At 40.2% G+C, this 24465-nt stretch overlaps 1 protein-coding gene across 2 annotated transcripts in view; it reads left to right on the top strand.

Moving 5' to 3' along the window:
* The first annotated feature begins 2393 nt into the window (after positions 1-2393).
* LOC140565582 (sialate:O-sulfotransferase 1) overlaps positions 2394-24465 on the top strand; it is a 36917-nt gene continuing 14845 nt past the window's right edge. Inside the window, exons 1-3 of one of the 2 annotated variants that reach the window (XM_072691573.1) lie at positions 2394-2492; positions 18272-19012; positions 21255-21369. In XM_072691573.1, the coding sequence (XP_072547674.1) occupies positions 18598-19012; positions 21255-21369 (530 nt within the window). In that variant the 5' untranslated portion in view covers positions 2394-2492; positions 18272-18597. Of the gene's footprint in view, positions 2773-18271; positions 19013-21254; positions 21370-24465 lie in introns of both variants that reach the window. The other variant, XM_072691572.1, reaches the window with a different exon arrangement.

Genomic DNA, 24465 nt, shown 5'->3' with positions numbered 1-24465 from the left:
TACCTCTTTTCGGATTCGTCTCGTGGCTGACCTTTCCGTGGCCTCATTCTGAGGTCTGATCTCAGACTGTGATTGCTTAATTTGCCACTGTGCTAAATCATGCTAATGTGTCCCATACCCTATACGTGAGTAATGTTTGTTATGACTCTTCATCAGCCTACTATCCATTTTTACCTCCTCTGAAATCCACGTTCCTACTGTACTGCAATTCTGTAATCAGACTCATGACCGATTAAACTAAAGCAGACAGGAGAAAATGGGTTCCCCACGTTTCTCCTCATGAGTCATGGGTCGCTCTAGCTTTCTTATGCCAGGGAGTTTTTCCATCAGCCTTTCTAGCCTTTTGCGATGAGCCTGGGGTGGAAATTCCAGAGAGCATATTTGTAACAATCCCTAGTTTGAAATGAAAAGTACAGACTCAGATGAATTTACTTGAATTGAACCAAACAAATTTGTGTGGAACTCAACTGAACTGATCAGAATTTAACATTTACATTTACGGCATTGACACTGTTATCCAGAGCAACTTTCAAGGGTACTCCTATTATAAAGGTGGGCCAATGTAGTGTTAGGAGTCTTGCCCAAGGACTCTTATTGGTGTAGCACAGCATAGTCACCCAGACCAGGAATCAAATCCCAGTCTCCCACATGGTGTGGTAGCTCACTGGCAGGTAGTGGTGTTATCTGTTGCACCACACCAACCACCAACATAAACATAAGCACTGAAATTGATTAAACTGAAGCAACAGATTTGACCAAACTGTACTGCACCACAATGAACTGAGGGAACTACACATGAATCGTTCTGATTTACATCAAATCTAAAATAAACACAGAATAATAATAATAATTTGACTGCATTCTGCTCGTCTAAAATGAACTGAAATTAATTTAAATGACACTATATACTAAATTACATGGTATAGTGTTCCACTGCATTGACCTGAACTGGGTTGAATTGACCTGAAAAGAAGACAACTGAACTGAAGGGAATTAAATTGCATCAGACTGAACTAACTTAAACTGAACTTGACTTGACATGAATAATATAAAGTGCTTTTGAACTGAACTGAACTGAATTGAATGTTTTAAAATGAGCACTTTTATATTGTCATAAACTAAACCGGGCTGAACAGAATTAAATTGATGGAATTCAATTTTATGGAGCTGTGCTGATCTGAAGTAAATTGCACCACACTGAACTGAACTGCATTAAATTGTAATTTAAAAATTACAATTGGGAAATTGGGAATTTGGGAATTTCCCCACTGTGGGACTAATAAAGGACTATCTTATCTTATATAAATTTAACTGAAGTGATCTGAATCGAATGCAATTGAACTTTCTACGATTCAATTGTGTTTAACTGAACTGTGTTGAATTAGTATTCATGCATGGGACCTTTGAACTGAAGTGAATTTAATTGAATTTAACTCAACTGCACCAAGTTGCAAATAACTGAACTAAACTGGATTGACCTGAAATGAACCGAAGTGACTGAAATTAACTGAAATTATTACATTATATTGAACTAAACTGAATTGAACTCAGTTCACTGAATTGGCCTGAAATGAACCGAAGTGCATGAATTGAATTTAGCTGATGTGATCTGGCCTCATCTTGTTCAAATTGCAATGAATTGAATGCAACTGAATTGAACTGAACTAAATTGATTTGAACTGATGAGGAACTGAATTGAAAAGAAGCGATCTGCACTGAACTGTGTTGAATTAAAATGCATGGGACTACATTGAACTTAAGTGAATAAAACTGAATTGAACTGAAATGATCTTGTTCAAATTGCAATGAACTGAACTAATCTGATTTGAACAGGATGGTGAGCTGAACTGAACTAATCTGAACTGAACTGATATGAACTAAATTTAACTGACGTGATCTGCCTCGATCTTGTTCATATTGCAATTGAATTGAATTCATCTGAACTGAATTGACTCTTATTGCAATTAATTGAACTAAACCGCATTGAACTGACCGGTCAGTGAACTGAACTGAATTGAACTGAAATGATCTTGTTCAAATTGCAATGAACTGAACGAATCTGATTTGAACAGAATGGTGAACTGAACTGAACTGAAGTGATCTGAACTGAACTGAACTAATTTGAATTTCTTATTCATAGTGCAATTGAACTGAATTGAATTCATCTGAACTGAATTGACTCTTATTGCAATTAATTGAACTGACCTGAAATAAACGGAAACCACTGAATTAAACTGCAGTGAACTGAATTAAACTGAATTGAATTGAATAGACTCAACATTGAGCAACAAAGCTCCCTGATTGGTCCAACTCGACTGATCCCGCCCCCTGTTTGGCCCCGCCCACGTGCCGAGCCCGCCGTGCTGCGCGTGTGTGTTTGCGGCGAGGAGCGTGTAGAGCGAGCGGGGGAAGGGGGGAGCAGGGCAGGATCGCTGGGGCTTGGTTTAGATGCGGATTACCCCTGTTCTAGTGGCTCCACCGAGAGATGAGAGGTAAGAAAACGAAAGCGGATTAGCGACATACATCAAGAGCGTCAGAGAGCAGTAAGAGAGTGATAGAGAGTGTGTGTGTGTGTGTGAGGGAGGGAGAGAGAGAGAGAGAGAGAGAGAAAGATGTGTGTGTGTGTGTGTGTGTGTGTGTGTGTGAAAGGCAAATGGGATGTTTACCGGGAACAGACACGTAGATGACGACTCTGTGCGTCCTGGACTGTGTTAGAGCTCCTGGAGAGAGCCAATAGAAACGTGCATTTCTGAAAACGGTGCTGGATACAAGGTAAGAAACAACGTCACATTCAGTGTGTGTGTGTTGTTTAAGTTTATATACTGTACCTTCGCCTTCCTCTTCTTACTGCAAACACAGTAAAAATAGCAGTAAAGTTTCTACCAGTAACGGAGAACAGGATTCCTGCTCATTAACCTGTGCGTAAAGGCGCTGTTCGCTGTGCGTAAAGGCTGCGTTTGTGCGGTCAGAAGGACTTCAGTGGGACTGAAATGCAAACAAGTGCTGGTGTGACAGACGTGCATGGAAATGGCTGTGTTTCACAGACACTGATTTCGTGAAGAAATGCTGTGTGACACAGTGTGGTGGGCTGCTAATGACAGAATGCAGATGTTCTGCAGCTCCTCAAGCTCTTCACTGGGAGATATTAAAGCTAGATTAAGGCTCATATGTGTCCTCTCATAGACGGTGCTGCGTTTCCAGCTGGAAGCTGAACCATGAGGCTCACACTGGAAAGTGCACTTCACTTTGAAGAGATCAGGCTGTTTTCCTAGCACACCTCCAAGCCTGTTATCACTGTGACTCCACATGAAGGTTTAGTGAATGTCAAAGATGAGTGTTTTCAGTAGAGGTTTTGTAGATGAGCTATCAGGCAGTGAGTTGTGCTTGGTGTCATTCAGTAGATTTACTTCTATGGTGTAGTGTGTCTATTGGATGTGCTTTATTATAAGGCAGTGTAATGAGGCAGCCAACCATCATTGAATGCAATGGATGCAAAGCAGTGGTACGTTTGGGCTGTTCTACAGGACATCATAGTTTTCTTTTGGATAAATAGGATCACCATGATCACCAAGCTGATGCAGTCCTGACTGTGTGTATTCTGTTGTGAAGAAAAAGGTGCGCAAATGTGAAGAACATCATTAAAGCTAGAAGTCACTGCATTATTCTTGCAGAAGCAATGTGGGGACACAGCCTGTCTATCACCATGTTTGTCTCTTTACAGCGTATAGAAATGATACCAATAATGGACTAAGTGAAATGGTTAGAAATGTAATTAATGGTTTACATTAACTTCTATACATTGTTGGAAATAAATTGAATGCATAGGTACCCCAGGTCAACTCCCACATTCACATAGAATTAAAAACAGAAGCAAAATGCATTTCTCTAATAATTCCTATTAATTATAATTAATAACCTGGCATAGAATGGTGTTGCATTAACTTCCATTCAAAGTTAAGAACCTTTGTTTCCTTCTCCTGTAATGTTACTTATTGAAGATACAAGGCTTTGTCCTGACAGCGACAGCATCTACTACCAGTCAAAAGTTTCAAAACACATCTTTATATTTTAGGAGAATAGTAAAGACATCAAAACGATGGAATAATATCAGTGTATCCATTTGCATTGCATATGTACCCCTGATCAATTAGGAATAGATTTAATTAGAAGCACATTTGTAGCCTTTAAATTCATTTTTTCTATTAAGGATAATATTGCATCCCACTGTATAATATACATGCTTATATTTTATAATTCTTGATGCTGGATATGAACCTTGTATTTTCATTTTTGCCATTTATGCCTTTTGCCATAATGTGAATTTGTTCTTTACATAGGTGCCAACATTTGATGAAGAACGGACCAATAGAAATGCCTAAATTAATTACATTGGCGTCTATTGAAAGAAACTCCATTTTGGACATACAAGGTTTTTGTCCAACAGTTACATTACATTTAATTAATATCTCTTGTTTTCTTGTGTGAGGTCTACTTTCAACATCTTATATTCATTTATATGCAGTCTAATGCAAACGTTTGGGCACCCCTGGCCAAATGACATGCATCACACATTTTAAGGCATGATTACTATTTTTTTCTTAGTTTAACACACTTCAAAAAACTAAATAAAAAATAAATAAATAAATAAATGAGTGTTCTGTAAGCAAATGCAATGCCACATTAATTATGTTATGTCATATTTTTCCAAGATGTTCTGAATATTCAGAATATAAATTGAAATTGATCTCTAAAAAAAACAAAAAACAAAAAAAAAAAAAAAAAAACACATTTAGTGTTGTGTAGAGGATTTGTTCATGTTTTCTGAACTGCAAAAATAAAAAGATCAGCAGCTGCAGTGTTTGTGGGTGTAATATCATCACTTTCATTGGACATCGATATTATTATTCATTGTCAAATGAAACTTGGAAGAACGTTAATTGCAAGAGTTGATTCCAGAATTCTCCTCGAAGCCTCCAGTCATCACACAGATTTGGCTAAAATAACCAGCAGCTGCAGCAGCTCACCTTGTTTACTTTAATGAAGCATTGATGAACCAAACCAGGCACTGAATCACAACTATGGATATTACTGGGACGCCACAAGGGGAGGGGTGGCATGCATGAAACCACTACTTACTGTATTCATATTAGATTTATTTACAGATTAGTGTTTTCTGAGAAAATAAACTCTTTGATAAGAATAATAGCTTTTAAATATGCACATTTTCTTAGGTTCCAAAAACCTGAGCACAGTGCTGAATATACATTGTACATATACTGTCCGTATACAACGTTTCTGAGAAGCAAATTCAAAGCTAGAGTGCCGTCATCAGACCACCCATCACTATATCCTCCTTTCAGGCAATAGTAGAGGATTAATACAGGACAGCTGTCAATGAGTCAGTTTTCAGCCCTGTGCCTTACGGTGTTAATCAAGATCGTTTTGTCACAGTTGACCTTTCAAGAGCTTATACCCACCACACACATTAGGTGAAATGAGACAAGAGGGACTGCGTACGCTGCAGAACGAATGCGTTCGTCTCAGTGGTTCAGCTTCTCTGCTGCAAAATTCATCAGAGACCAACTGTACTGCTGTAAATTTGTGGAAGATGGTGGCAGGCTCACTTTTTCAAATAAAGCTGGTATGGCATCACTGCTGGAAAAAACCTTGTATCTCCAAAATATCAACTTTACAGCAAAAGGAAAAAAAAAACCTCTCTAACTTTCAATGGAAGTCAGTAGAGAAAGATTGTGTTCCATGGCAGTTTGGAGAATTTCTATTGGTCTATTCTTCCTGAAATTTGGACACAATGTAAAGAATAACTGCCAGATTCACATCATGTCAAAAAGTCAAAACGTTGAGGCTTTAGCTTGACAGCGACAATATCAGTGTTGGATTCGCAGGAAACATTGCCTTCACGTAATAGTGTTTGCCAACCCCTCAAGGTCAGTTCACTGCATTTTATTACGCTTCAGCTTATGCACATCTGATCGAGATGATGAAATTACCCTGACGAGCGTTCACACAATTACTGAATCCTGCTCACGTGAAATCTGATTTGCCATCATTATGAATGGGTTGACATTTCAGAGAGGACGACTTCTTTTTTCTATGTGAGCTTTTTTCAGATTCCCTCCTGCTTGACCAACCAAACATGATAATGGAGTTGGTCCTTTTAAAAGTTAAGGTAAATAATGAATGTGGTTTGGAAAGTTGATTGACGCTTTGGACCTCAGTGCATTAGGCACAGTGTTGTGCTTTTACAAGGCATCAGGGTCTCGGGGGGGCTGGACAGCGCACTCTCGGCTATTTCGTGTGCTTCCTTGGTCATCTATTTCATGGCTGAATTGTTTGGGCGGCACAGAGAAGACATGAGGCCTTGCAAGTATCTAATAAAGTGCTGGGGACTGTCTGAGACTTGGTAAAAAATTAAAAGGCTTTCATTATTAATATCGACAACGCTGGCCCTTCAGTGGGCTGCTGTCCCAGACAGATTAAACCTAGTCTTGGACTAAATCATTGAGGATTCTTCATTAAAAACCCACAATGTGATGAGTCTGCGTTCAGTAAACCAGCCAGTCTCCTCACTGCTAAAATGATTCATCAGCCAACCTAAAGAAATGCACGCAATTTAATGAAAAATGCCACCAATAGTTGATATGTAAACATATTTAGAGTGGTCTGTGAAATGGTTCACTGAAGACTAGGGTCTTAACAACTTAGTCTATTAAAATTGTCAACCGAATTAGTTCCAGGACTAGGAACGCTTCAGGGTGCACATGATCCATGGATTAAAAGCCAAAGTTTAACCACTACAGTGTGGAATACAGTTTACCTGCCGCTGTTACTCTGCATAGTCATCATTCCCTCATAAATCTGGACGCAGAGCTGCAGTGAAATCATGCAGTCTGAGCAGCTGTCTGTCTCGTAAACTGAGCGTGTGAATAAAACCATTACAGAGCCAGAAGGCAACAAGGCCACACATTTACAACGACATCACAATGTTGTGTGAGTGGAGAGTAGAGTTATAGTAATGTGAGGCATTGGAGTCTCATATGGATAAGGCAGTGGGAGGAATCATTAAGTAAGTCAATTCAGAAATGTTAGAGAAGCATCATCTGATGTGAAAGGCCATTCTGAACTGTTCTGGCCATTAAAATACATATATATTACACCCTTGGAGGCGCTTTCCTCTGAGGGTGTTGGCTGCCCAGGGATGGCAATAGCATTTTAGCAATAGCATAATTGGCCATAGCAAACACACATTATACACACACACACACACACACACACACACACTTATTTAAAAAAAAAAAAAAACAGTTGTAAATCAGTTCACATAGTACTTTAGTACTTTAATTACAGAGATTTTAGGAAACGCTTTTTAACTAACGCACATTATTATGAACCAGTTATCAAATTACTTGGCTTTTGGGAAGCTCACCCTAGATCTGTCCTCTCAAAACCAGGGCCATACGTAAATACGAAGAAAAAAGGTTGGTTTTGTGCATTCTTTTTCATATCTGCACAATTAAGCAGCAGCTGTTGCTTTGGAAATGAAGCATTTCAGCACCATCCACTGAATATTCAGTAAGTACTGATTAATGTGCCTGCAAGCTGCAAGCTGAACACACTGCAGTCATATCTGAGCATTTCAGGCAAGTCATTGCATGTATTTGTGTGTATGCGTGCGTGTGTATATATATATATATATATATATATATATATATATATATATATATATATATATATATATATATATATATATATATGTTTGCAAGAGACTGAGCTGCGTAATTCCCCAGGTGGGTCTGCAGAGCTCTCACACACAGGCCTGGCTGCTGTTAGTCTCTCCCGTCAGAACCGCAGCCACTCTGTTTTGTGCACACTTCCATTTGAGTTTAGTGGTCAATAAAACAGTGTCCAGGGGCTGGCGTTTGCCATCATTTCAGCGGGCGTTTATCGAGCGGATTTTAGTTATAGTGGCTTGTTTACGGCCGTGTCGTAAATCTACAAATGTAAATGTGGCTCAAGCAACACAAAACATAAATAATGAAAGACAGTCTATCCCTAACAAAAATTTTAATGCATCGCCCAATAGATTTGCGTACCTCCCACTGTGCCTTGAGGGCTTTGTAAGCGCTTGCTATGGCCCAGCAAAGTAGAGCGCATTTCACATGGGTCAGGTGTAAGGGCTGTGCTCACTCCTGCATATGATGACAGCTATACACTTTAGTCTCTGAGACTGGCCCTTAAGACGCAAAGCCACTCACCACTGTATGGACACATTAGGGCATAACGAGGTGGGCCTGGTCTTGGTTAATATACGCATAAATCCAGACCTGTCATGGTTTTACGATGTGCTGCACATTCAGTAGTTTTAATGTGGCATATCTTGTTTAATTAAAGCTCTTCATTATAATCCTAATGACGTTAGCACTCAACCATAGCTGAATGTGACTGTGGCCCTGGTACGTCTGCTCCTTAGAATTTAATAACTGTGTTTCGGGATTCAGGAGTTCATGGTCACCGAACTGATGCAGTGTGTAAATTTAGTAACTGTTGATGTGCTCTGTTGTAAAAATGCCCTTACACAGCATGCATATGGGTGAAGTACAGTTTAAGTTCAGATGTCTGCTACCTTAAGTTGCATCTGTTGTTCACATAGATGTGCAAATGCACACACATGCACAGTCAGCATTAAGCTGTGGAGCAGTGAAACTGTGCTCTCTAGAATGATGGATGGTGCTCCATCCAATACTTTTGGAATGAGGTGGAGTGGTGATAATCCAACATCCTGACCTCACTAACGCTCTTGCCTCTGAATGCAATCAGATCCTCACAGCAATGCTCCAAAAGCTTTCATGGACAGTACAGGCAGTTACTCCAATAAAAGCAGGATAAACCCAGCAGGCACTGGACGCCAGTTCAGTTTGCCATCAGAAAGACTGTTGTCTGGGACTTTGTACAAAGGGTCAGGAGGAGGAGTTTGAGGTGTGGTCCAGAATTCAAAACAATGTCATAACTCCACATCAATTATATCACTGCAGTCACGCAAAAATCTTGTATCTCTAAAAGGGCAATTTTACAGAAGACTTCCAAGTCATTTTGGAGCATTTCTATTGGTCCATTCATCATGAAATTCTGAGACAATGTATATAACAACTGCCAGATTCACAGTATGTCAAAAACTGAAAAATAACAAAAATGGAGATGCAGTGTTTTTCTGACAGCATACATTTAACTGTAGCCTCCCATTCTTCCATTTACTCAGATCGCTCACCTTACAGCTATTGAGAAGAACTGGAGCTCTACTTTGCTTCTGCTTTTGTCAGTTTACTGTAGCTTTTGCTTGTTTACTACATTGCTGAATGTACTGAGATGGTTACAATTGTGGATTCTGTCATAGCAACATACAGCACATGAGCAGCTGGGCTTCCGCCTACAGTGCTATGAATGGTTCAAGGAAAATGTGTAAAAAGTAAAAGCCAAAATGAATGTAATGAGTGACAGCACTAATATATATATATATATATATATATATATATATATATATATATATATATATATGGCAAAGCAAGCTGAAATTGTCTATGTCTTCATATGTACTTATTGGTTGTTGATCTCAATCCTAAGCCTCAGTCTGTCCTTTTTTTTATTAACCATTGCAGTTGTCCAGTGTTCTGGAAGTACTGATGATACCTAAGGTATACTTATGGTATACATTTATGAAAAAAAGGTAACATAGACCAAATAGAATGTGTGTATACCATCTTTGACTTCCCTTAAAAAAGCTCATATAAAGTGATGTCATGTTTGGCCTTTACTCATGCATAACATAATCAGCATTAGGCTCCCTATGTTCTTGTAATGCAGGAGCTTGCTTGGTTTTCATGGACTGACACAGGAAATTGGCCTGAATGATTGTAAATCAGTCACAGCCTAGACTCCTCTGACTGGTCTTGCCCTTTTGCAGTAATATAAAAAACAGATAAAACGCTCACCAGACAGCTGCAGGCTACTTTCAAGGATGCTCCTTGATTCTCTTTGATATGAGTAGGTTAATTCAGACTCTGGCAGCGTCCAGCAAAGAGCACCATTACATCATCATACAGAATGTCTGATTTGCAATTACAGTGCTTCTGAGTAATAAGAGTCATTACCCTTACTGCGTTCTTCATCAATATGTCTTACAAAACAGCTTCTGTTGTTTAAAATCTAAACAGTCTGTCGGCTGATTGTTTGCTGTGAGGGGAAAAAGTGGTTCAGATCGGTATTATAGTCCCACTGATTGAAAGCCTAATCTCTAAAATGTTATGCTCTGTGCTCTGTTTTTGGAGTTGGCCTAGAACCATTTTCCGAGTGAAGGAAGACAGATTGGGGTCACTGCAGGCCATCAGAGCAGCAGGTCACCTTTCATATGTCTGCTGTCCCATTGCGGCATGCACCGTCAGGCCGAGAAAGTGACAGAATGGCCATTTGGGGGGTGGAGAGGGGGGAAATATAAAAATAAAAAAAAAACAATACAGGGCTGTGTCTGCATGAAATGTTAAAGACATCCAGGTGAGTTCTTATTGAATGGAGAAAGAGAACGCTCTGCTGAGCAAAAAACAGTCCCTATAATTGTGCACTTTAGTGTAAAAAGACATCAGCGGCATGCAACAGGGCAGTCCTTCACCAATAAGCAGATTGGACCTGGTTCGATCCCCATTCATTCGGTCAGAAAGCAGCATCAGGAGGCTTGAAGACTTTCATTTTTTAAAACTAGATGTTTTTAAATCTAGCCATTTTTAAAACTAGGCAAAACACTACAGTTTCGATAGATCATGATCAAGCAATTGTGTAACAATTATGACTCTCTCTCTCCCTCTATCTATCTATCTATATATATCTATCTATATATCTATATATATATATATATATATATATATATATATATATATATATATATATATATATATATATATTTTTTTTTTTTTTTTTTTTTTTTTTTTTTTTAAGTAAAAGTAAAATGTCAAGTAGGCCTAAGTTGTAGAACTGTGGCAATGTGTATGTGTAAGGGTGGAAATACCTCTCAAACTATGCAGCTACAGCATGTTAATAAGCATTAATCCGGTGGTCAACAGACCAATAAATAGCCTTGATAGCCTATACGACCAAAATATGTAAAACATATATAGCATTTGGATCAATGTATATACATTAAGCAATCTTTTATCACTATTGCACAGTATTACAAAGAAAATTCAACCACATGCCAGTGAAAACACACACACACACACACACACACACACACACACACACACACACACTCACTCACACCTGTGAAAAGGACAGTGAGAACACACACTCAGTGTGACATCCACAAGCAATTCGAGGTTAGATGCTTTACTCAAGGGCCCTTCAGCCATGGATGACATTCCTGTGGATCAAACCAGTGACCTTTTGGTTCCAAGCCCACTTCTCTAACCTTTAGGTCATGACTGCCCCCAAACAGCAGCTTTCTTGGTTGTAAATGACTGTAAATCTGTGGAGGTGTAAATACATGGGTGAGTTACTAGCAAACTAGACTGTCACACCATAACCAGCAGAACAAACAAGAAAGAGCTCATTAACATTAACTCAACTCTGGCTTCACTGTTATTATACTAAATCATAGTTAACCAATAATGTGACCTTCCAGCTTGAATGACCAGAATGGAAATAGCCATCAGAATGAGGGGAGTCGGGGAGAGGGAGTAAGAGAGGGAGAGAGAGAGTTTGACAGATGAGAAATTGACTGCAAAGAAAGTGAAAATATGAGAGGAGGGGACGAGGACAGCTCCGATGATGAGGAAACAGACACTGAAAACACAATGAGGGACAGCAGGACTGTGAGCCTACTAATACTAACCAGGGACACACATAGGGAGATTAACAGTTAAAATTAAGGGCTGCAGGATTTTGGGAAAAAAATGCTGCAATTAATTTCTTTTCTAGGATTTAAAAAAAATTCTGGGTTTTTCCACCAGATTTTTACCAGAAGTCAGTAATTAACATGGCATGATATTTATAATGCATACTTTGGAGTAAAATAAATATTATTGGGCAGTTATAATCTACCTCTGGGTAAATTTTCACTAATAAGTAAAAAAAAAAAATTACCAAGGTTGACAATGACGATGCTGTAACGTGTAATATGTATATCTCAAGGTGCTTCACCTTTTATGAGCTGTCTACAACATTGTTTTTCCTATGAAAGTGTTATGTGACTTTAGAGGACGTCAGCTAGGTAGTGGTGGAAACAGACGAGGCACACATGATGAAGACGTGAGAGCGAGGTTACAGGAGGTCATGGACTTTTTGACATGTAGTTTACTCCATTTGAGGACGTTTTTGACTTTTTGTCACAGGACACAGGAGAGGATGATCTCAGGATGTTTATTTGAGATAAAACTGTGCTGTCAGGATATGATGATATGAAAGGAGGCTGTAAAAGTGTGTCTCTTTGGATCTGAGTTCAGTAGGATTCTGCTTTGAGATAAGTGGAGCAATGGCTGAGAGACATGATTGAGTGGGTGGAGATCAAGTCAAGTGGGTTTTTATTGTCATTTCAACTACATACAGAGTACACAGTGAAACGAAACAACGTTCCTCCAGGACCATGGTGCAACATAGACACAGTGCATACAGGACACGAGTGCAACATAATACAAGTGTGGACAGACAACACAGTACAGACAGAGAACAATAAATAATTGCCGGTAGTGTGCAAATTATGCAGTGTGCAATAAATATTGAGTCCAGTGAGGTAGTAAGGTTATTAGTGCAAATGCTTTGTGCAAAAATGCTTCCCATTTTATCTGGGGTAAATGGTGAGAGAGAGAGAGAGAGTGAGTGTGTGCATGTAACAGAAAAGACATCAGTTCAGAAGTTGAGTTGTGTTGAGGAGTCTGATGGCTTGGGGGAAGAAGCTGTTGCAGAGTCTGGTCGTGTTGGACCGGATGCTGCGGTACCTTCTTCCTGATGGCAGGAGGGAGAACAGTCTGTGTGAAGGGTGGGTGGAGTCATCCACAATGCTGGTTTTTTTTCGGATGCAGCGGGCAGTGTAAATGTCCATGACGGAGGGGAGAGAGACTCCGATGATCCTCTCAGCTGTCCTCAAAATGCGTTGGAGGGTCTTGCGGTCAGAGGCTGTGCAGGTCCCAGACCAGGCAGTGATGCAGCTGCTTAGGATGCTCTCTATGGTCCCTCTATAGAAGAGGGGGAGGATGGGTGGAGGGAGACGGGCCTTTCTCAGATGGGGTGGTTGTCTCTACAGCACATCTTCAGTTGCTTTTGCTTAGAGTCAAATGATTGGAATTTCAGTATCCTGTTTATACTGTATGCCAGTGGGCTTTAATTTGAGTGGATGTGTTGCTCAGCAGATCTGAAGAAGTTCTGGTGGGGCAGTATGGAGTTGAGTCCCAGCCCAGTGTTTGCTGGGATGACACTCCGCAGTGTGCCGCCGTTCTGTGAACCAGCCTTTTTGTTTGTTTTGTGAGAGTGAAAAGCTGTGTGATTTATATTCATAGCCACAGACCAGAGCGAAGGGAAAAAACATGCAGTCTCATGCAGGTACACTGTGATCAGGGCTCACGTCTGTATGTTGAAGCATGATGACCTCACATCTCAGGAAAATGCTTTGATGTGGAGAGATTGGTATTCAATTACAGACTTTGTTTTCTTGAGATAATGATCCTGTTATTCCAGGAAAACAATGTTTATGGACAGATAATAAGTACCTCGTTAGGGAAGAACAGACTTCAGGGAACAACAAGAAGTGAAGCTGTTTAACTGGTACCTAATGCTTCAGCAGAACAAAAGTATTGGGACACCTTATTCTTCATTTCCTCTGAACTCAATCAAAAGAGTTAATCCTGCTATTTGTTGGAGTAACTGTCTGTACTGTCCAGAAACTAAGGCTTTCTATAGTCCTATATTATTGATAGTACATCTCTACAGGGGCTAGACAAGCTGTGTAAATGTTGTATGTTTGTGCATTTGTGTCAGCAATGGGTGCAGCTGTCCAGAACTATTTGGACATAATGTATATTTGTTGACTAACCAGGTTCATCAGTGTTATTATATTTTGTTTAGATAGAAATGCTTTAATGATCCTGAAGGAAATTTTGTCACATGACAACCTGAGGATGATCTCAGGATGTTTATTTGTGAGATATGATGATATGGAAGGAGGCTGTAAAAGTGTGTCTCTTTGGATCCGAGTTCAGGAGGATTCTGCTTTGAGATAAGTGGAGCAATGGCTGAGAGACATGATTGAGTTAAAGGGTGGAGATGGGGTGGTGGTCTCTACAGCACATCTTCAGTTACTTATGCTAAGAGTAAGAATCTCTAGGCAAAATGCTTGGACAAAATGATTTGGACATAAGGTTCTAACCAGGACTAACCAGGTTCATCAGTGTTTATATATATATATATATATATATATAAAATACATATATCTTTTTTTTTTTTTTTTTAGATTAGATAGTACTGCTTTAATGATCCTGAAGGAAATTGCAGAAAATGCACCGTTTTTGTCCTCTCTGTGGACAGCCTGAAGCCACAGATCTCTCCTTTTTGGGAAAGTAAAGAAAATTGTAAACTGCTTTTTTTTTTATTGCTAGACTTGTGAAATGCGAAGCCGCAGCTTTTAGGCATGATGCCGCTAGTATTTCCAATTGAGCGCCGGAACTCTCAACAGGTTTATTTTCACCCAAATGGGGGCGTAGTCGTTCAGACAACAGGGAAGTGACGGATGTCTGCTCTCATCTATTGTGATTGGATTCTCTAGGTGCCTTCCTGCTTTCTTCAACACAGCTTTTAAAAAGAAACGACGCGTTCCATGTCGGTAAACAGTAGCAATGTTGCAGTACTTCCCACCAAGTAATGGGAAAACCACAGTAAGCTGCTGTGAACGGAGGACTGTTCGAGCAACACTCAATCAAATTTAGCGCACAGACGTACAAAGCGGATTCATAAATGGCACTATGGGGAGGCAGGGCCCCACTCCAATACTGTATTATGTTTTCAGTGGCTTGCAAATTTGGAATACAGCCTTATTAAACTGCCAGAAGCTGCGATATGCTGACACACTGACAGGGAAAACTTTTTGGCACCTGAGCTGAAGGGTCACAGGTCAATCCCATCAGCCTGTGTGGCGGAAGTGAGGCGGCCCAGGTGTAAACAAGGTGATAAGATGCAGAGGAAGCTAGTGAAGACAAATGGGCATGTAGCTTTACACCCCCCAGCACCGCACCGCTGTTGCCTGCTGATAATCAGGCATCCTCAGTGGGGTTCCTGCTGTAGAAATAGGGATGAAACGAGCAGGGCTATGATATTACAGTCCAAAGTTGTTTTCCTTTTGCTATGTATCCGGCTAAGGGGGAGGGAAATCATGCGTTATTGTACACAGCCCATGTTGACGGGTTTGGTGAATAGAAAAATAAAACTGCCCTGGGCCCTACATTATTATTCAGAAGCATATTTGTTTCTTTGTGATTTTATTATGTTTAACAGCAGGGGGAACACTGCGGCTAGTGGAGAGATACAGCTGTAATGAGGAATATTTCCCATAGTTTTCTTAATTATAATATCTAATGAAATAAGCCATTTTCTAATATAGGTCACTCTTTAATTAACAGCACTGCTCCCTGTGGCTAATTTTGATGTAAATGACTCTGTGAATAACCTCATCCATAATTCCATAAAATCCAAACACCTGGATGAATATAGACCTAAACTAAACCTCTAGACTTTAAACAGAATGCTGTTTTTTTATTTCTTTGGCTTTGGTGAGAGGATACATGTACTTCTTCTTCTGGCATAAATCTCCTTGCAAAGCATATATATATATATATATATATATATATATATATATATATATATATATATATATATATAGAGAGAGAGAGAGAGAGAGAGAGAGAGAGAGAGGGAGGATGTTGTTGTTGGTTGTTTCTACAGTTGTATGCAAACATTTGTGCACCCCTGGTACAAATGCCATATTTTGTGAACCCATTCTCATACCTACCTGTAAATGTTTCCTGTGCTACTGGCTGCCACACAAAAAAAAAACAGCCCCACCCCCATGTTTAACACTTGGCAAGGGGTTCTTTAAATTAAATGCTTTATGACTCTCCAAAACATACTATTTTAAAGATGGGAATACCAATGTAGACGTGGCATTTTTTAATGGATAAAGTATTATTAAATATTTTATTCCTGGTCCAGTTCTGATTCTTTGTTTTAACCACAGTGTTCAGAGTGCCAACTGGTGTCCTCAAGGCTCTGGGAGCTGAATGATCAAAGGGAGGAGAGTCAGATTGGATTATAAATTATTAAACACACTATAAAAAAGTCTCTACTAAACTAAATCAATCAGTCCAGCATGTCTCATTATAGAAACTGATACTTAAAATAAAGGAATTTTACTCATTTTAATCAGAAGCTCATCTGATCTAAACTGTGTAGCTGTATTGCTTATACAAACACAAAGATCAGATTGGGATCAGTTGATCCTCAGCATTAACAGATTTGGATTTGATTGAAGCCAAAATAACTGAATCTCTTTTTCACATTTTTTAATGGAAGAAACAAACAAACAAACAAACAAACAAAAACGCATAAGTTGGGCTGGTTCTGCCAAGCATTTGCATACAACTGCATGTAAATATTTGTGGAGCACAATTGGTTACTGGTCATTGGCTGGGTTATTCAACCCGTCTTCGATTATTTGGCACAAAATATCAGAGCGTTATGTGCACAGGGCAGCTTTGATTGAGTGTATCATGGCTCACGCTGATTTCCCCAAGTGATAAAGAAGGTGGAATGGCAGTGAGGGCTGTGTTATTTTGATTTCATGCATGTTTTGTCATCTCCATCCTGGGTAGGATAGAGTTGTCAGGGGCTGCAGCCTGCTCCTGAGTGTGTGCTGGCAGTGAAGGAAAAACCGCCAGCTGCCAGTCACTCAGTGCTCTGCGGATGCAGAAAAATGAATCTCCGGCCTGATTGGCATTCTCAGCAGGCTCGCAGCGACGGTTTCCCCCAGAGTCGGCAAGAACGCCCGTCTGCATCCTCGGCCTTTATGCAGATCTGGGCCACTTGCCAGAGCTGGGCCCGGAACAAGGGGCGAGGGGTTAAAGAGACAAAAGCAGGGTTTAGTTAGCGGAGCCGGCTTTTTAAAGCGGCCTTGCACAGGGACCAATTATCCCTGGGGAAGATTTTCTCCCACTCTCTTAAGATAAAGGATCGCCATTCTTGCCGGCGTGTATGAAACAGAAATAAAAAATGAAGGTACAGCGTGTGAAACCCCGGATGAACAGCGGTAGAAGCATTACGTGAGGCCATGGAAAATGGAAGGACTTTTCGGAGCTTCCGCCATCTGTGAGGACTCTGAGAGCTTTTACTTCACATCTCACGCACTAAACCGAGTGCACATTCATATTCATACGCAGTCTGGTGATTATACTGTTAGCCCTTAAAATTAATCAGCGCAGGGCTCAGCTCGTGTTTGCCTCTGCCGGGGCCTCGGCAGACAGATTTCAGATGAAACAGACTAAGAGGAAATGTGGGCCACAAAGTGAGCTGTGCAGTCGACTCCACTGATTGGCAGGAGTGTGGAGCACCAGGAGACAGCCCACCCCTAACTTCAATTAGGCCTCTTACAAGATTTGTTTTTCAACTTTTCCAACTTATGTGAGCATTCTCCTCGGATCTGAAATAATGGGCTGATTACGGTTTTAGAAGTTGCTCAGTTGTGAAAAATGCCACCCTTTAAATGGGTTTTGCGAAGTCGGTCTGTGCTAAAGTTAATTATCGCACCTACCGTATTATCAATCAACAGAGTTTAGAAGAATTAACTAATTAGACCCTCTTGCTGCTGGTAGATTGTGCTTTATCCAGAGAATACTTCAGAATTAAGACAATTAGATTCTGCGCTCAGACTACCTAGAAACACTAGACTAATGGCAATTCAGCCTAGCCGTGATAAGTTAGGACCACTGGACTATATCCCCCTCAGATAAGGCCACTCTGCTCCCATAAAGGAGGAGAGGAAAATAGAGTAGAGGTGCCAGCTCAGCCAGGGAGACTTCCTTTCACCTTAATGGAGACATACAACCAGAAAACCCTGCCCATGCCTCATCCATATTTTCCCTGTGGTCTCCAACTCTCAGGTTTATCACCGAGGATAAAAAGAAAAAAAAATGTGCCTTGACTTGTAACTAACTGCTTTCTGTTTTCTCTTCAGATTCCCAGAGCAACTGAAGAGGCTGAAGAGGAGTAGGAGTCTCAGCCTTGGGTACTTCTGTCAACCAGAAATGGAATACAGCTACCTGGCCTTCACTTAATTCTTGTGCAGGTGCATTCCACTGCACTGAAGCAAAGCAAGAATTCTGCTCAAGAAGGACTCACACAAGTCCTAGTTCCTAAGCAGAATGTAAATAAGAAGTCCTTGAGGAAATATCCACGCTCCTTACGTCAGCCACTCATGCAGGTTAGCGCCATGCTAGTATGACACTTTAAGAACCCCCGGCCTGTGTGTGCCCTCCATCGCCACTGGAACGGGAGGCCAAGATGGCAAAGCCTTTCTACAGACTGCAGCGCTTCCTGCGGCGGACTCAGCTACTATTCCTGTTTCTGGGTGTGGCCTACATCATGGCAGGAAGCGTCCTGTTGCTGCAGAGGTCTGGACTGGTGATATCTCAGCGTGGAAGTAGCAGCAGTTTCCTCATTCCACCCTCTCTGCCTTCACCGCCCAGGGCTCTGGAGCCTCCTGCCCTCAGGACAGGGTATGGCATGATGGGTCCTCGGTTTAGCATTAAAGGTTATCAAGGGAGTCAGTCAGAGGACTGGTCTGGACCGCAGTGGCTGATGTCACGCAACCAAGAGATCAGGCACCTGCGGCGACGCTGGTTCCATAGCCTTATGTCTGAGCAGGACACGACCAGAGTTGAGAGAGCCAGTCTGAAGAGGAAAGTCAGACACAAAGGTAAACCTCCACAGTTTCAGTTGATGATGGCGAAGGCCATTTAAGTCTAGATGTGCTTATATGAGAAGATGCAGTGCAAAATGTGTAATGCACAGATCAGCCATAACATTAACACCAATCTAAGAGTGAGCCCACACCACAAGACCTCTGAAGGTGTTCTTTAGTATCTGGCACCAAACCATGAGCAGCAAGTCCTGTAAGTTGGGACGTGGGGCTTCTATGGATTGCATCAATGAGCCTTAGGTGCCCATGACCCTGTTGCCTTTTCACTGGTTGGAGCACTTCTGGTAGGCCCTGATCACTGCATACCCCATAAGTTCCCTCAAGATCCCACAAGACCTGCCTTTTTTATTAGATGCTCTGACCCAGTCACCTAGCCATCACAATCTGGCCCTTGTCAGAGTGGCTCAGATCCGTATGCTTGCCTATTTTTTCCTGCTATTAACACATCACCTTCAAGAGCTGACCTTCTTCACTTGCTGAATAATAGATCCAATGCCGTAACAGATCCCACTGTGGGTAAAAGAAAATCAGTGTTTTTCGCTTCACCTGCCTCTGGTGTTTATGTTATGGCTGGTGTATGGGCTTGCAATGCATTAGACATGATCGATCAGTTTACCAAGGCAGTAGCAAATTACGCTAACCGCATAAATGAATGGTAATTGCAATCTGCTTGTAAGACTTAGGGCTTTAAAGGTTTAATGACATAAAAGAAAGAGTCACAAAGTTGCCAATAAACTCGAGACCAAAGAGAAAGAGATAACCATCTTAATAAATAAAGTTCTAAAGAGAGTAATAATAATGTTCTTAAAAAGGGGTTCTTCAAGGTTTCTTTAGTAAAGGTAATGGTGATATAAAAGGTCCATGACAGCATAAAGAACTTGGCTTTTATGGTTCTTCTCTATGCTGGATAATATTTTGCATATAGTTTTATAAGGGGTTCTCTAAAACTTTCCCATAACTTTAGTAGAACTGTTTTAGAACTTTTTTTTTAGAATTGTATAAACTCCCAGTATCTCCACCATCTTTTTCACATTTTGCTCAATTCTTTACTGTACTGTAGTCTTTTAAATGTGTGATGTTACTAAAAACTATAGCTATTTAGAATAAATAAAAACACACACAAATACTGTAAAGCACTAGCAGAATGTATTGTTTTCAAAAGTAGTTGGTATCTTTTGAGCTAGTCAGAGGAGCACAAATGTCTGGTTCAGGCTTCTCCTTGAGCTCCCCAGACATTGCATAGATTTATTCAGCTCCATCAGCAGCACACCCAATTTAACTTAATGAGGGGCTGATTAGTCAAAGCCAGCTTTTAATAATAACTGCTAAAATATATTGGGCTTCTACATGGATAGATTTGGAGATACTTAACATACAAATATTTTCAAAAACATTGGGCCTCATTTAGCAATATCCTCCCAAGAATGTATCCTAACAAAAAGTCTAGTTCAGATTCTGATTCAATTTCTAAATTGTTCTCAGCTCTTCTAAGGATGAATGCCACTGTCCTTGTAAACAGAACAAACACCAAATTATAAAACATTGGTAAACATCAGAATATTGGTGAAAACTGTGAAAGGAGGTTTTAAAATGATTTTTTTTCTTAAGAATGGTGGATGATGATAATTTTCTTTTGAGACTTTGGGCTTTAAAGGTTTAGTGACATAAAAGAGTCAATAAAGTCATCAATAAACTTGAGACCAAAAAGAAAGAGAATAATTATGTTCAAGGTTTCTTTGATAAAGGCAATGGTTATATAAAAGAGCCATGACAGCTCAAATAACTGATTGAATGGATAACATTTTGTATATAGTTTTATAAGGAGTTCTGAACAATAATAAAATACTTGTGGATGTAAGAATCTTCGTGAAAAACTGTGGGGGTTTTAGGACTATAAATCAAGAACAATGATTGGTGAAAAAAGACCAGTGTGACTTATTTGCAACTGAAACCTTGAGCACAAGGATTTGTATATCTGGCCTCATCTGATTTATTCAGTACTTTTGGTTTTAATCTGGGATCGAATCCCAACCTAGGATCAAAAGCTCTTAAATCCTAGGCTTATTATTGACCCGTTATTGCTGTAAAACGAATTCTTTAGTAAACACATATATAAACTACTAAGAAACCAACCTGCAAGTTATTTTAGTGATGGAGTGAATAACTGAAGACTCTTCGAGCATAAAACCCATAGGAGCCTTAACTATCCATTTGTTTGTTCCCACCACTCTTCTTAAAGGGACCTACATTGGCTGTTTTCTGGATGATGCTAAGGACCGGGCCTTGAAGGGCATGGTGTTTTATGACTTCCGCAAAATGACCAGCACCTTGTGTCAGGACACCTGCACAGAAAGGTACTCATTTTTCCCCACACAACTACAGTACACCCACCTAAAGGCATATGTTGCCTAGAACCTCCTTCATACTCTACTTAAATCAAGAAGCAATGAAACAGTGTTTAGGGAAGAGGACATGCAGTGTGCAGTGCAGCGCCAGCTGGCTAGACCCAGCCTGGGACTTGGAACAAGGCCAATTAAAGGAGCACAGCTCCGGCGTCTGGGCTTTGCCAGTGTGGATGTTAAGGGAGTTTTTGCTGTTTGCGATGATGGGGCCAACACCTGCTTCAGCTCCTCGGCCTGGAGTTAATTGACCACCAGAGAAATTGGGTGAGGGAGGATTGCCCCCTTTAATTAACCCGCAATGTGTCACAGCTTATTTAATAACATGGGTGACATTCGTGGTCTTTTGGGGTAATTTAAGTAGTTGAGCAGAAAACATGGGATGCTATTTGCATTTTGATGTCGACTGACTTTTCTCATGTTGACACTTAGAGGAGGCTTCCGACATGGAAATGTGGTCCAGGCACCAAGAGAGTGCAGCTGAGGTCACAGCTGTGTAATGTGTCTTTTTTTGTAGTTTTATTTGTAGATAAATAATTTAGCCCTGGATTTGCCAGCTAATAACCCATACAAATATTAGGCCAGATTTTGTGGGAACTCACTTTGAAGTTGTTGGAACGAACCGCAGATGATGGAAATGTATTTCAGAGGATGTACAAATGGCATTGTTTTTTAAAGTGAGCATATTGAGTTTGATGTATTTTGGAGCAATTGTGCACCAGTCAGGGCATCTGCTCAGATTGTGTGTTCTAGTGTTCTGTTCCTAATGGGGTCCGAGGAGAGAGAAAAGAATGGGTCTCCAGAATGTGTGGGTTTGAGTCTTACTGACTGACTGGTCCAGGAGTTTGCACCTTGACTTACTTTTTTTACTTAATGTTTTACAATAATTTTACATAGTTATGTAAGATGTGCTAAATATTTATGTTATAATAATAAAATATTGAAAGTGAGCTAAGCTTCAGATTAGTCCGTTCAAAGGAATAGTTTAATAATTCAAGCCATTCAGTTTGATATCTAAAGTTTGCTTATTTAGTTCAGAATGCGAGATGCTTCGCTAATGTTACTAACCTACGGCACACTGATAAGACTGTCACCAATCTCATCTCTGTGAGTACATGCAAAAATCATAATTATTATTCATCTTATTATTTTTTATTTAAAAAAGCTGGATTAAAGGAAATGCAAGCTAAACTCCAGTTAGATATGTGGGGCATTTATATTTAAATTATGGACTAAAATAAATTGTACTGTGTTGTAAACCACATAAAGATATTTATATTAAATATATATTATGGAGATAAAATTGGTGGTAGTCTATGATTTTGTCTAAATCAACACTAGCCTAGCATGTCCCATTCTAAACTAAGGAAGCAAACTTTTGTATGCGAAACATGCCTTGACTGATTGACAGTCTCTAGGATAAGTGATAAATCATGTTCATGTGATTCTTACCTAGATATTCCCTCAAGAAAATATTAAAAAGTTATATTTAACCTTTTGACGTCATTAATGGTAACCAAAGTGGGGTGTAATTTGATAGTAACTATTTCTGGCTTGTGTTCCATTGACACAAGTGGAGAAATGCATTGGTGTTTGCATGTGTAATATTGGGGTGTTTTAAAGTGTTGTATTTGATACGATGCACTAGTTTCTTGATATGATAGATTTGACACAGCAAAAATAAGTATTAATATGTTGTTGTATTAGGGATTAGTATTAGGGATTTGCACTAGAACTCAAGATCTTGTTGAACTTTTCTAGGCTGTAGTGTTATAATACTGAAATTGTTGAAATTTGAGTATCTGTTATGTTCCAAGTGGACAAAGACAATACCAAATAACTTAGTTAACTAATATGATAGACATGTATCGTCACTTTTGCACAAAAACCTTGTATCTCTATTTTTGCTGTTTCTCACTTGTCATTTACACAGTGTGAATCTGGCACTTCTTCTTTATATTGTTTTATATAACAATATAACAAATATATAACAAAAGGACAAAAATAAAATCTTTTTACATTGACTTCCATAAAAAAATTGTGTCCATCCTTGAACTGCGAGAAGACAATTTAACATTGAGTCTGAAAGGATGTGGAGCTGATCAAGAATCTCTTACTGAGAAAAGCAAACAGACAATAATAAAAAACAAGTTCTCCTCATGTAAAGTTGGCATTTTGGAGATACCAGGTTTTGCTCTGACAGAGACAGTATGCTAAAAAAGGCAGCTCTAGTAAGATTTGTGTTTAAGGGATGAGTCTCCGCATTTTCACCTTAGCTAGCCCTGCCCAGCATTACCAGCTTAGAAGGGCTATGAGGGGGAAAAAATCCTGACCCTCTTTTGATTGCACAGGTAGCAGGCTCGATGGCTGGCGTTGAGCCGGGTGCTCAGACACAGCCATTAATTCACAGAAATAACAGTGGGAAAGGCTCCATTTAGGTTGCCATAGCAATGTGTCGATGCCACATATCGAACAGGAACATTGGGGAAACAGTTAGCAGAGGTGCTCAGTCTAATGCCCATTGAGCCTTTCAGCAGCTCGCTGAAAATGAAATCACTCTGTGGCTTTTGTTCTTTCAGCACGTCACTTTGGTCCTGACAGCATGGGATAGGTCGGGTGGGTTGTTGGGGCTTAATGCTGGTGAGAAACCTCGTATATATGAGTGTCTCCAGTGTGCGTCATGGACTTGGAGCTTGATGTATGAGTTGTTAATGTGTGTAGAGGTTGCCAGGAAATACGGCCTGGTGCGGCAGAGCTGGCCAGGTGGCCTTCAGCAGCACCCTGCAGAGAGCTGCCACTACAAAGTGGCTTAGCCAGAGCTACAGGCCAGCGAGAGATGGCTAGGCAGATGTTTGGTGCAGCAAGCTGGCCAATAACCAACTGTTAACCCCCCAAGGCTGGGATGGAGAGAGAAAGGGAGGATCCTGAGCTGTAACACTGCATCTCTAATCAGCTTGAGCTAGATGGCAGGGTTTTTACTCTGGGCCATGATACAGAGGCTTTGCTTACAGTCCCAGTGCTAATGCTAAAGAGTGAATTTCCATTTTGCCA

This window comes from Salminus brasiliensis, chromosome 11, assembly GCF_030463535.1.
Source record: "Salminus brasiliensis chromosome 11, fSalBra1.hap2, whole genome shotgun sequence".
Lineage (NCBI taxonomy): Eukaryota > Metazoa > Chordata > Actinopteri > Characiformes > Bryconidae > Salminus > Salminus brasiliensis.
The sequence above is the reverse complement of the archived record's forward strand: the minus strand, read 5'-3'. Positions and strand labels throughout refer to the sequence as shown.